The sequence below is a fragment of the Dipodomys spectabilis genome, unplaced genomic scaffold (assembly GCF_019054845.1).
Source record: "Dipodomys spectabilis isolate Male_0828 unplaced genomic scaffold, ASM1905484v1 ptg000264l, whole genome shotgun sequence".
NCBI classification, from domain to species: domain Eukaryota; kingdom Metazoa; phylum Chordata; class Mammalia; order Rodentia; family Heteromyidae; genus Dipodomys; species Dipodomys spectabilis.
In genome coordinates this window covers 6,932,587-6,947,284 of record NW_024870941.1, presented here as the reverse complement: position 1 = coordinate 6,947,284, position 14,698 = coordinate 6,932,587, and the positions used below count along the sequence as shown (strand labels likewise).

General features: G+C 45.1%; 1 protein-coding gene across 1 annotated transcript in view; it reads left to right on the top strand.

Moving 5' to 3' along the window:
- Fam135b (family with sequence similarity 135 member B) overlaps nt 1-14,698 on the top strand; it is a 142,468-nt gene that overhangs the window by 35,581 nt on the left and 92,189 nt on the right. The window contains exon 2 of the mRNA XM_042699932.1: nt 8,044-8,123. Within this exon, the coding sequence (XP_042555866.1) occupies nt 8,044-8,123 (80 nt within the window). The remainder of the gene's footprint in view (nt 1-8,043; nt 8,124-14,698) is intronic.

Sequence of the window (14,698 nt, the reverse complement as noted above, 5' to 3'; positions counted from 1 at the left end):
CCGTCCTGAGTTTCTGTAGATTTGAGAACTCAGGTAAAATGTGACTTGACATTTGTAAACAGCAAGAAGGATGACTGTTTAGACTTAAGATACCCTGACCATGATGATCAAGGAGAGGATCATTTTCCTTTAAGGAGAGACAGGCATCACTAATGTTAACATTTCATAGAAGCTCTCCTGTGTTTATGTTAGTGCCTCATTGTGAATCTGGAAGGCTGGTATAGGTATGGATTTCCTAAACATATCTAGAAGAGAGAGAGGCTTAGAGAAAAAAGTTACTGGCGTAAGCTTGTTACTTGTTAGCTTTTTTGGCCTTTTCCTAACAGTGATTTATATTTCAGGTCATGTCAGATGTCTTTGGGTCAGAGAAGTTGTTTTGTAATATACTAAAATGAAAGTGATGAAGACAAAAAGTCAGAGATATCTGAATTCCCATCACAGGCTACTGCTTCTGGCTTTATGAGCTTTATGAAAATTGTGTATGAATCTCAGTCCATCCCAGGAATGTACACAGGAGAAATGAATGGTATAGCACTGTAGTTTATTGAAAAAGTCTATGTGATTGGGACCTCCATCCACCCATCCATCTGACATGTATTGAATGCTAACCTCCTGCCAAACCTATGCGAGCTCCTGGGGACACACAGAAGAGCATAGCGTGGTTTGTCTCCGTCAGCAGCTGGTGGTAATGGAAATTTCTATAATCGGCTGGGAACAGATGCCTATTAGATGCTTTTCCCTCTTTAGTGCAGCTGCTAGAGCCTCAAGGAATACAAAAAAAGGCAAGACACAGCATTTCTATTCTCAAGGTGCTTTTCAGAACATAGACAAATACATGGGACTGTAATGATATTTAAAAAATTAGCCATCAGATCAAAAGTGTAATTGGAATCCTAGTGATGAAAGAAAAGTAGGTGAGCTTATGGAGTTTGAAGAATTTGTTTTACTTTCACAAAGTAAATGTGGTTTTACTCAAATGGTTCAGAATTTTAACACCAAAATTTCCACTCGCTAGTATGTCACTCAGCTTCCCACGGCGGTGATAAGATCCTGAGATCAATCAGGTACTTATAACAAGGCGCAGTTTATTTTAGTTCCTGGCTTCAGACTGTGGGCACAGGACCATGGAAGTTCGTTGTACCGTGGTGGTAGGCCTATGTGTGAAAGGAAGTCTGATGACCTCAAGACAGGAGGAGTAGGAAGGAGAGAGAGTGCGGGAAGGACAGCATAGACCCCCCCACCCCCAACCTAATTGCCTTTCACTAGGCTGAAGTTTCCTCCTATAGTTTTCCCAACCTGTCTGCATCAAGAGAGGTTCATGACCAAGTTTTCCAACTCATGGCTTTTTTTTGGCAACATTGCAAGATCCAAACTGCAGCAAATAGTGAAGTGACTAGGACCGACAGACATCCTCGAGCCATGCACTGGATATGGTTCACCAATCATTCCTATTCATTTTGTTGTGAGGAAATGTGAAAGCTGACAAACGTCTACAACTTTAATGGTTTACATGATAAAGATATCATGTTCAAAGATGCTGGAGGTTGGAAATCTAAAATGTTTCTCATTGAGATGATATGTGGGCTACATTTCTTTTTTTTTTTTTTTTCACTTGTATAAAACTTTATTTTGATACATTTTAATCTCTTTTTGTGGTAGGGAGAATCTTTTTCCAAACCTTTTCAGCTTCTATATGCTATCAACCAACTTCTTTGGCTGATGGTCCCTTCTAGTCTCAAAGCCAGCAGTGGTTGGTAGACTCTTTCTCACACTGCAGTCTCTGTTTTGTCTCCTATTTTCTCTCTTGTGTTTGATTTCATTGAATGTATCTTAGTAATTATGATAATTTTTCCTGACTTCCATCTGCAGCCTTAATTCTCTTTTGCCTAATGTATTAAGTTCTGAATTTAAGGGCTTAGATGTCTTGGGGGAAAGGAATTTTGCCTATTACATTCTGAGCAGCACATGGTTTATTGCCACACTTGTGGACAGGAATCAGTGAAGAATGGCTGTCTGTATCATTTCCAACAACAACAACAACAAAAGAGTCCAGTGCCAATGTAGATGATGTAGACACATCAGCAGTGTCTTAGTTTTCCATCTCATGGTCTTAACGTTTCTTTGTGCTGGCTGGAACTCATTCTCCCTCATTACTCTACTTTTCTTTCTTTTTTTATTCTTCCTCTTCCTCTTCCTCCTTCTCCTCCTCCTCCTCCTCCTTCTTTCTTCTCCTCCCTCCTCCTCCTCCTCTTCCTTTCTCTTTTTGGTGGTACTGACATTTGAATTCAGGCCTCAAGCTTGCTAGGCAGGTCCTTTACCGCTTTAGCCATACCCTAAGCCCTTTTTATTGTCTTTCTTTTTTATTTTTTTGTTGGTTATGGGGCTTGAACTCTGGGCTTGGGCGCTGTCCCTCAGCTCTTCAGCTCAAGGCGAGCACTCTACCGCTTGAGCCACAGCACCACTTTCTGTTTTCTGGTGGTTTATTGGAGATAAGAGTCTCTTTACTGCCCAGGCTGGCTTTGAACTGCGATCCTCAGATCTCAGCCTCCTGAATAGCTAGGATGACAGGCGTGAGCCACCAGCACCCGGCTTTGTCTTTCTTTTTTGTATAGGCTCTCACATTTACCTGGGTGGCCTGTGGGGGGTTGTGGTGCTCTTCTTTATGCTTCACACTTAGTTGGGATGACAGATCCACATTTCCACACATAATTTTTATTGGATGAGGTGAATTCTTTCAAACTTTTAACCTTGACTTGACCTAGAGCAATGTTCTTCCCAATCTCGGCCTCCTCTACCGCCTAGGACTGCAGGCAGGAGCTACCACAGCTGGCTTGCAAATCATCTCCTTTTGCCACTTATTCATTCTCCAAAGACTGGAGCTAAATGAATTTCCTTCACAGTATCTTATTTCAATGGTCCAGGCTAGAAATAGGCTGACTAGAAGGCATTTGTATGACATACGGTAACCAGCGTTGTTCTTGGAGATTTGTGTATGTGATTAACAATGTTAATTCAGACAAATCTCTTTATCTGTAAATGTTAACTTTCTCATCTTCAACAGAAATCATAGTATACACATCAAACAATCCAGCAGAAGATCAAACAATCACATCTATATTATATACGGATGTGCAGTTTATGGATTTTTGACCTTCAAATGAAACAGAAGAGAAATACTACTATAGATGAAGCATTTCATGTAGTCAGGAAAGAGCCAAATACGTCAATCGGATTGCAACTTACACCTTTCAACTGCTGCCTATGGGACACATGAAAGTCAGATGATGTAGTCCTTAACATGAGATTTAGTAGGGTCTAATTTATACAATGAAGGATGACTCGATAACGAGTACATTTCTTATCAAGCAATGTTGCCTCCTCTTTGTTTCCCCTTCCCATCCCTTCCCATCTACCCCCCTCCTCCCCCCATCCGATCCTCCCCCCCCCAAAGTTGTAAGGTTCTTGCATAGAGATGTGTAATAAATCTTCAGCACAGCAGCTCCATCTCTTAAGAACAGCATTGTTGGGAAGTGCCTAGCCTGTCCGGTACTCAAGTTGCCTTTAGAATATGAAGTCAAAGCCGGGCACTGGTGGCTCATGCCTGTAATCCTAGCTATTCAGGAGGCTGAGATCTGAGGATCAGTTCAAAGCCAGCCCGGGCAGTAAAGTCCGTGAGACTCTTATCTCCAATAAACCACCAGAAAACAGGAAGTGGAGCTGTGGCTCAAGCGGTAGAGTGCTCTCCTTGAGCTGAAGAGCGCAGGGATAGTGCCCAAGCCCAGGGTTCAAGCTCCACAAACAACAACAAAAAAAAACAACAAACTAGTAGAATATGAAGTCAGTTGTGCTGCTGATGGCGTTTATGCCAGTGCCTTTTGTGATGGAATTTCAGAAATGTACAGGTAAAGAGAAATATCTCATAATTGTATCAATAACAGTCAAACAGTTCCTGGCCTGAGAGGTCTTCAAGCATATTTCACCTTGTTGTCACATTGCTTTTCTGAAGATATTGTGGCCATGGTTACCAGCACTATTGGATTTTCCTGTCAGTGCTGCTGCCATTGTCATTGATTAAGAAATGAAACATGTTACACTTTAAAGAATCAGACTTCTAACTCTCCCAAACGTAGAAAGACCTAGCAGCATGGAGTCATTGTTTGCATATCGCGATGCTCAGCTGTAGGTTAGCTCTATGGTGGACACGGCGAGGTTTCTCTGCCAGTCTTTCTCTGAGCCACGTGGATGCCATGGTTATTTGTTGTACCGTTCCCAGTAGCATTTCCAAATGGTAGTTGTCTTAGTCTGTGTTTATGACAGAATGGTGGAGGCTGGGGCATTTACAAAGTCGAGAAAGTAGTGTCTCATAGTTCTGGGAACTGACAGTCCAGTGCCGGGTGCCATATCTGTGAAAGGTTTTCTCGATGAGGATGGCAGTAGAACCTGGAGGCAGCACAGTGCACCAGAGGGAGAGAGTGGGCCAAAGAGGCAGCGCACGGTCACAGCAGAACCTCCAAAGATAGCTACTCACCTGTGGACCCATTAATGCAGAAATGGATTAATTTGTTCAATAGGACAAAGTCTGCCCCCACTCCTCATATCCTAATCCCCTCTTAAAAGTCCCACCTGGCATCACCTCTTAATAGCTCACAATAAGGATTAAATTCAGATTATCACACTGTAGCAGTAGTGTACTCTTTCTGCATCTGTATTTCTATAAAAATGGAGAGCAGAAAGCTAGATTAAATAGAACCTAGAATTCCCTTAAAAGTTTTTGGTGTGTTAATTGCCTGGAGGCTGGTGTGGGCCCATATATATATATATATATATATATACCATTGTGATTTTCTTGTTTAGCAAGAAAAGCTGCTTTAATGTTTAAAATTATTTTGAGATCATTACAGATTTACAGGCAGGTTTAAAACTTAGCTCAAAGGCATCCTGTGTTGTGACCACAATGGTGACGTCTTGTGATTCTGGAGTTCAGTATTAGCACCAGTCACGGTGTAGACCACTTTAATCCCCGCCAGCATCCTGGTCTTGCTCTTTCATTCCACTCCCACCTTATCCCTTGCTTCCAGGAAACCACTCACCTGTACTCTGTATGCCCTATATTCATAATTTTTCTTGTATTGAGGATGCCATATTAATGTAATCACCCACCTGTTTGGAGTGGATTTCTTTAGCTCAACATGATCATCATGAAAGATCTTCAGGTTTTCAGATGCATAGAGTGCTCATACTTTATTGCTCAACGGTTATTAGTAAATAGTTATTGTTTAACTCGTTACTTATTGAAGGGAGGCTGGGTTCTTTCAGATAAAGCTGCTGCAGAACAATGTGGCAGTGGTACTCACTAGACACTACGTTAAAAATGAACTGTACAAGTGTGGGTGGAGACAGGAAGGAAAAACTGGGAGAAAGCAAGGGAAAAGGGTGATATTGTCCAGTAAGAAATGCACTCTTTTCCTGACTTACGAAACTGTAGCCTCTTTGTCCATCACCTTTTATAATACCAATAAAAGGTAAGTATCTTCTGCAAACCTTCATTTTGGAGATACAGAAACGAGTTCAGAAAAATTACATGATATATTCAAAGTCACAGAGCTCACAGTACCACCCAAACTATAGTCATAAATGGAGCTTCTAGCTCTATCCTTCCCTGGCTTTCATATACACATCCAAATAGATGTAGGGCCATCAGAGAAACATTCCTTGAGTATCCCCAGTGTCTCTGATTCAGTGACGGAGCATTTGCCATCTCCAGCTACGAGCTCAGTGAACCAGGGGACGTGAATGTGTTCATGGTCCATTTTCCTTCCTTTCGCTTCGTGTTAGTCACATTTCATTTTACAGTAGGTTTGAAATTATTGGAAAAGGAGAACAATTAGGATGCCAGAAGTGACCCCAAGTGTTTATATGCTAAAGGTCATTCATTCCAAGCACAATACTTCAAAGGATGCATTTGCACTTGTATCAAAAGAAAACCCAAAAGAGGCCTTGGAGAGCAGGGGAGGCTGTAGAGTGTGCTGAAATGCTGGAACCTTGAAAAAGGAGGGAATTACTCCAAGTAAGATAAGGAAATGGCAAGTGTTTCACATAGAACTTCAGGAAGGACAGCTTAGATTCTGCATGTCTTAAGGAAGTGTGGTTGTGTGTTTATGTGTGTGTATCACAAGATGAAAACAACTCAGCTTCCAGGCATTATTGTTTTCCACCCTTATTACACTCCATATTTTCCTGTGACATTGGATTTTCCAACCACTTCTCCATGTACAATCACGCTCCCGCCCGCTCCCACTTCATGTACAATCATGCTGTCCCACCCGCTCCCACTTCATGTACAATCACGCCTCCCGCCTGCTCCCACCTCATGTACAATCACGCCTCCTGCCTGCTCCCACTTCATGTACAATCATGCCTCCCGCCTGCTCCCACTTCATGTACAATCACGCTGTCCCGCCTGCTCCCACCTCATGTACAATCATGCCTCCTGCCTGCTCCCACTTCATGTACAATCACGCCTCCCACCTGCTCCCACTTCATGAACAATCACGCTGTCCCACCCGCTCCCACTTCATGTACAATCACGCCTCCCACCAGCTCCCACTTCATGTACAATCACGCCTCCCACCTGCTCCCATTTCATGTACAATCATGCCCTCCCGCCCGCTCCCACTTCTTGTACAATCACGCCTCCCACCAGCTCCCACTTCATGTACAATCACGCCTCCCACCTGCTCCCATTTCATGTACAATCACGCCTCCCGCCTGCTCCCACCTCATGTACAATCACGCCTCCTGCCTGCTCCCACTTCATGTACAATCACGCCTCCCACCCGCTCCCACTTCACGTACAATCACACTGTCCTGCCTGCTCCCACTTCATGTACAATCACACTGTCCCACCCGCTCCCACTTCATGTACAGTCACGCTGTCCCACCTGCTCCCACTTCATGTACAGTCACGCTGTCCCGCCCGCTCCCACTTCATGTACAATCACGCCTCCCACCTGCTCCCACTTCATGTACAGTCACGCTGTCCCGCCCGCTCCCACTTCATGTACAATCACGCCTCCCACCTGCTCCCACTTCATGTACAGTCACGCTGTCCCGCCCGCTCCCACTTCATGTACAATCACGCCTCCCACCCGCTCCCACTTCATGTACAATCACGCCTCCCACCAGCTCCCACTTCATGTACAATCACGCCTCCCACCTGCTCCCATTTCATGTACAATCATGCCCTCCCGCCCGCTCCCACTTCTTGTACAATCACGCCTCCCACCCGCTCCCACTTCATGTACAATCACGCCTCCCGCCTGCTCCCACCTCATGTACAATCACGCCTCCTGCCTGCTCCCACTTCATGTACAATCACGCCTCCCACCCGCTCCCACTTCACGTACAATCACACTGTCCTGCCTGCTCCCACTTCATGTACAATCACACTGTCCCACCCGCTCCCACTTCATGTACAGTCACGCTGTCCCACCTGCTCCCACTTCATGTACAGTCACGCTGTCCCGCCCGCTCCCACTTCATGTACAATCACGCCTCCCACCTGCTCCCACTTCATGTACAGTCACGCTGTCCCGCCCGCTCCCACTTCATGTACAATCACGCCTCCCACCTGCTCCCACTTCATGTACAATCACGCCTCTCACCCGCTCCCACTTCATGTACAATCACGCCTCCCGCCCGCTCCCACTTCATGTACAATCACGCCTCCTGCCTGCTCCCACCTCATGTACAATCACGCCGTCCCGCCCGCTCCCACTTCATGTACAATCATGCCTCCCACCTGCTCCCTTTCTTTATTTCCCTCACTCCCACCTTCACACTCATGTGATCCCAGGTGACCTCAAGTTCTTGCCTCCCACTTCTTCCTTCCCCTCCTCCATGCTGCTGATAAGACATACTTTCTCCTTGCCACCCAGGCTTTCTAGAATCTTCCTGTGTGCGTGTCTTTCCAGTTTGGGTATTCATAAGAGTCAAGATGGGGCATCAAGACCTTCAGCTGTTTATCCTTTGATCTCCTCTTAGGTATTACCAGATCCGAGTGACCTTGAAGGTGTCCTCCAGGATTCCCCACAGACTGAGTGCTTCCATTGCTGGGCAGACAGGTGAGTGGAAAGATGCCCCAGAGGCACGCCATTATTTGTCACCATGTGCCCAGCCAGAGGGGAGTGTAAACGGGTCATGGGAACCCCCCCCCCCATCACTGTCATCCAGGGAAATGGGGACGCACTGTTGGCAATGGCCATGTATGTACATTGTTGAAAGTGAGACCTGGCAGGAGAAAATCACATTCAGGAATGGTTGGTACCTAATTAGGGGAATGGGGGGGTGGGGGTAGAATTGGGAAGGTTTGGTTGCAGCCATGTCAGGGAAGAGCTGAGTGGGACACAGCACTGAGCAGCTTCTGGCAGCTCCTGGGATGGACAGAACTATGGTTACAGAGTACTGGTTATCAGCTGAGGAAGTGGACAGTCATCTCATTTTCTAGTTTCAGTATGGGATCCTAAAGCCAGCATCTCATGTGAGGAGGACTGCCATGAATACCAACGTCCCTGTCCAGGGGAACCCAGAGCGTTAAGTGGGGTTTAATGCTCTTGTTTATAATGAAACAGACTCACAAATACAGAAATGACTGTTTAAGAAAAATAGGTGTGAGCCAGGCACTGGTGGCTCACGCCTGTAATCCTAGCTACTCAGGAGGCTATCTGAGGGTTTTGGTTCAAAGCCAGCCCAGTCAGGAAAGTCCGTGAGACTCTTACTCCAATAAACCACTAGAAAACCGGAAGTGGCACTGTGACTCAAACGGTAGAGCGCTTGCCTTGAGCTGAAGAGCTGAGGGACAACGCCCAGGCCCAGAGTTCAAGCCCCATGAGTGACAAAAAAGAAAGAAAGAAAGGTAAGTGTAAGATTAGTAGACATGTCATGGGAAGAATGTGTGGACCAGAAATGCTTAAGAAGAATGAGAAGGTCTTAAAGATGGAGAAAAAGAAAACAGGAGCTGCAAAAAAATTTTATATAACATTAAAAGCAAAGATAACCAAGAATATTATAGAAACAAAATCCAGTAGAGGAAACTGTTCTGATCAGAGTTGTATTTCATAGAACTCACTTGGAATTGTCAATGAGATTGTGATGAATTAAATCATGAGTAATTAAACACTCAGAGAGGCCAGGAGTGTTCATGTGGTGGTGGACTGCTTGGTGGACTGCTTAGAGTCACTTTATAGGAGAGGTTGGGAGTAGCCAGCATTCCTCAAACCAACAAGAGGACAGCTTGGAAGAGCTGGCTAATGATGAATAAGTCAGTCTGCGATGTACAAGGAGGAAGATGCTGCTGACCTCCTGATTCTCCCCTCACTGAGCAGAGTCACTGCGAAGGATCATAGGCACCCTGTCTCCATATTTTCTCTCTGCTTGCTTGGTAATAATAGGCCAGGAATTGGAGACTTGGGAAAGGGCAGTCTCTTCTCCTAAGTAGTGTAGATGCAGGTGACTCAGGAATCCATTACCTCCCTCCTTTCTTGTCACCCTTTGCTTGGCCCCCTACATGGTGTCCACACTTTAGAGAGCAGAGAACTTGGGATTTGACAGTGTGTGGATGGACTGTGTGTGACGACTAGGCAGGGCATGCAGAGAAAATCCATTCTCCGTAGGGTTTGTCTTAGAGATTCTAAGTAAAAATGCATGTTATAGCAGTTATAAATATGAATGTTCCAGAAGAGGCTAAGTGCTTGACAGTTCTTCTTGTGCATGGCACAGGATCAAGGGTACAAAGCATGATCCTGTTCTTAGGATCAAGGCAAAAGCCCAGGGGAGGGAGCGACCTAGACAGCAGCAGGGAATAACACCAGTTGACTTGCTGAGCTCCACCTTTTTTAATCCTTTTTCCTCCCTGAGACTTTGGGCATCATGAGCTTGGTTCTTCTTTTTATTGTGGTGTGTTCTCTTGAAGCTGGCAGCCCCAGCTTTGAGGACTACAGAGTGCTGGGCATCCAAGTGCTGCTACCGGAGCCTGGGGCGGTTCCTTATAATGAGAAAGAGTTGAGATGGCACTGCAGAAAGATAAATACATTTTGAAAAATGAAATGCAATTTTAGGGCTAAACTATTTTCTTTCCTGGTCTATTCTGACAGAGGAATAATTGTGATAAGAATGCCATGCCCTTGAGTGTCCATATTAGCAGGCTATTTAGCAGAGAAGGTGAACACAAAGGCCAGCAGTAATTTATAGTAACATTGTTCTGTGGATAGCATTGGTGGTTTCTTCTTCAAGGTGAATTTTCCATTTAGAAATAGTGTTCAGGTAGATACTGCTATATTACAAAGCTCTCCAGAACCTGGTGCTTAAGATGATGGCTTATTCCTTTTGATGTTTCCAGTTGACTGGGCTTTGCAAGGATCATTCATGTACTCATGTTAGCTGAAATACCAGCTGAAGATGGGGTCAGTGTAAATTCACTCAAAGATCTGATCTCTCACATAAGGTGACTGCTCTGGCTAAAGGGAGTGTAGGCCCTGGATCCAGTTGTAGGATCAGCCCCCTTACATGGTAGCTAAGTTCAACAAAGAAAAGACAGGTCACTTGCAGAATAGGTGGGGCACAGTCACAAGGTCATCTGTATCCCATTGGTCAAGACTAGGGCCAAGGCCAGCCCATCTACAAGGGGAGAGGAAATGGACCCCACCCCTTCCTGTGAAGCACCGCCGGCATTTGGTGTGGGGAGGACACTAGCAGCCATCTCTGCAGGAACCATCCAAACATGCTCTCCATCCCATTACCTGCCAATGTTTCTGAAGGGGAAATCGGAAGACAGCACTTTTCTGGCAATGAAGGTTGTTATATTGGGCAAAGAACCAGGAAATAGCAGAATCTAATGATGCATTTAATATTCATTAGTTGAATTGTTTTGTTGGAAATGAATGATTAATTTTTTTCAATTGTAAGATTTTATTTTCATTGCCTTATAATTTATTTGTATCAAGTAGTTAGAGTAAGGGATTTCAATTCAGCACGTCAATTTATGAGTACAGTGAATCTTGACCAATGTCACGCCTTCTATTTGTTGCTGAAAGGGACACAGAGAAATTTTACTGAGTCTAGAGGAGCAGAGTTCAGGCGTAATAAGGGCCATGTATGAGCTGTCCAGGTTCAAATCCTTCTTCTACCTTGCTTGAGTTTTGTAGTTATTAATCAGTTTGTTTTGCAGGTCCTTCATACATAAAATGAGGGCTGTAGGTGCTATTTACCTCATGGGTGTGTGGTAAGGAGCAAGTTACTTATGCAAGCAAAATGACTGGAAAGGTGTTGGGCCTATAGCTGGCTCAAAATAACCATTCACTAGAGTAAGTGATGCTGCAGCATGGAGAAAATTCTGGGGCTGCACAGAATAGTGGTGTACTGAACAGCATTTTTCCTGTGCAGGTCTCAAAATACACCCCTGGGAACTTGGTGGGAAGCTACCTTCCTCCCCTGGAGGGACTCGGCTTCATCTCAGGAGGCGGAAGTGGTGGGAGGGATATGGTGTAATGACAGCGGGTGGATAAGTGCATCCATCCAGGATGGTCCAAACTAGGAGCTGGCAGCTTAACAGAAGCAGGAAGGGGTCCTGAATGTGACTTGGAAGGGCAAGAAGCTGGACGCAGGTACAAAGGGGGATTTAGGAAGAAGTAAACAGAAAGATTAATACCTCTGGAGCCTGAATGCAGTAAGATTATTTATGGTGCCAGTGAGCCAGCTGGTGTGCTGATGAGAATGGGGTCATCCCCAGAAGGGAAGCAGAGCTGTGGCTGGGTTTGGAGGCCACACAAAGGTGCAGATGAAAGAACAATTGCAAAGTAAAACCAGCACTGGCAATCCATGGGGTTTTCATAAACAAAGGGGCATTCTCTAATAACCATGTCTCTAATAACCACAGTATATGGAAGCATGTTTAAATCATACAATATGGACAGATTAGATAAAGATTCTTTAGCTGTGAAATAATGCCTGGGTGAATTTAGAAAATTTGATGTTTACGATTAGATCCTGTGACTAGAATATTATCAAAAAAATTCCGTGTTCTTAGCCTGAATATCATAGCATTTCCTTCTACAAATGCTTTTGGGGAAGACTTCTGTGGAACACTGAGGATTTGTTTCTTGCCTGAGTTAGCTGGATAGCTCCTTGAGTAGACTATAAAAACACTGGTTAGGAATAACCCTGCACTTGGCATTGCATTCTAGAAAGATCCCAGCACTCAGAACTGGACAGATATATAAACGGGTGACTGTAACCATCAGGTCTGCTGGGCTCAGGTGTAGAGCAAAAAGGGAAGTGCTTTTGGAGGGCCAGCCCTGGCATGCAGCGTACATCTAAAGGCCATGTGGTCTCCAGCAGCAGCGGAATAGAAATGTATTAACCCCAGAAGAGGTCTAATGAGTCACTCAGCCCAGGACATTCCTTGGCTTCTCCAAAACATGAAAGAGGAAAAAAGATCACTGTGATGTCTTCCTGTTACCTCATGATAGATATCCGGGGGAACTGGGAAAATGTCCAGTGGAGAGATGTGATTTTTCAGGAAGCAGGTCCTGCCGTGGTGAGACCCTGCACACAGTCACGTGAAAACCCCACCTGCTGACTTCAGAGTTACGTGCATCAGGGCCATCCCTTCAGCTTGGACCCGGAGTAGGGTAATGGAGAACTGAGTTTGAGAGATGTGAGGTTATGTTTCTGCAGTATCTGCTGCAAAATTCATGGTGGCCGTTATCAATATCAGTTAACAAAGCATCCTAACGTGGTGTAAGGACAGCTTAGGGGTGGAGGTGACAACAAACGTACTCCCAAATTTGAATATACCTGCATGCATGTTTGAATAGATAGCTGTCAAAAGGGGGAAGGAGAGGAGGATTAGGAGCATGGGGATGTGGTGGAAGGGATGAGATTTTGCTAAGTGAACTGCATCCATGCATGGAGATACCATAGTAACCGCCCCCTCCCCGTGTTGTTGGTGTAAGCTAATGAGAAGATACAGAGGGCATATTACTTTTTCTCTTCTTAGGAATAGTCAGACAAAGCATGTATGTACACATAACTGATTTTCAGCAGCATTTATGTACCTATAAATGGCTATAGCTAACATAGGAGCAGATAGTGATTGGAGTCAATCATAGAACATTTTGACCCAAATTAGTATTCATCTGTGATCAATAAAGTTTTAAGGTATTGCAGGTATGCTTGTGTGTATGTGTGTGTGTGTGTGTGTGTGTGTGTGTGTGTGTGTGTGTGTGCGCGTGCGCATGCACTGGGACTTGAAGTCAGGGACTGGAGTCGTGCTTGGCTCTTTTGCTCAAGCCTGGTATTCTCCCAATTTAGCCACATGTCTACTTTTGGCTTTTTGCTAGTTATCAGGAGATGAGCCTTACACACACTCCTGCCAAGGATGGCTTTACACCACCATCTTGTGATCTCAGCCTCCTGAGTAGCCAGGATTACAGGTGTGAACTACCAGTATTAGGCTTAAGGTGTCTCTTACAAGCTAGAAAATGTGCGGTGCCCTGAGAAATACAGAGATGATAATGGTGGCCAACTGAAATAGGAGAGTTCAGGTATTCCAGGAAGTGAACTGAACACCTGTGAAAGAGATCTGAAAATTGAATCCTGTTATTTCACACCTTTTTCCTCTTTTCTTCTGAGTTCAGGGTTGTAAGTAATCAGCAAACCCACGACCCTGGACAAAATGTGGAGTATACATAGCCTTGGCTATTTTGTTCCTCCCTAAAGGTGCTATTTAATAGATTCTGTCATCTCTTCCTGCCTTGAGAGATGATAAAGTCAAAAAGGAGCCATTTCCTTTGGTGTGTGTCGGGGCAGACTATGGGGAGGTGCTGCTCCAAGGCACTGGGGCACTCTCTGCTGAGTGGTTCAACTCAAAGCAGGCATCTGCTAGTCTAGTCTTCACTCATCAAAGCACAAGGAGAAGCTAGCACCGTAAATTGTGGAAATGTATAAAAATTGTCATGATTAGTTTTAGTAATGTTTTGAGAGGTAATTTCCATTTCCATTAAGTGGAAGCACTTAAGAGCTTCACCGTGCGGAGGGGCGGGGGTTGGGGGGAGACATTTATTCCTCAAATGAATCAGTCTAATTTCTTTGTAGGGTCCATTAAAGTGTACCTAAATATCCAAGCTGCGTTCGCATAGGGAATACTAAGCAGGGAACACACTCCACCTCCTAGGCTCTGAGGTCCGGTCTGGGGCTGGCGAAGAGATACATCCAGGCTGGAACCGTGGATGACCTGCAGAAAGCTGGCACTTCAAGGACATTCTTTCATCTCCTAGCTCCCGCTAGGTCCCAGCCAGCTGCTCAGAGACAGCCATGCTCCAGCTGCCTTAGCTGTGCCCTCTGCACACCACAGGCGTCTGTGGTGCCAGCTGCCCAGGGACCTGGCTCCCTGGGGGTCAAGCCAGGTTGCTCTCTCCTCCTTTGTCCTGGAGGCTGCATCTTCATGTTGCTTGAATTCAGAGCCCTTCTTCAGGAAGCTTCCTTCCCTCTCCTGTCCATTACATGCCTTTGCTCATGTCTGCTCTACCTCAGATGTCCCTTGTACTCTGAGTTCACACCTATTGGACTGGTGCAAAGATTGCACGTGATGTTCAGTGACCAGCCTGTCCATGAGCCATCTCCTACCTTATCAGAATAAATA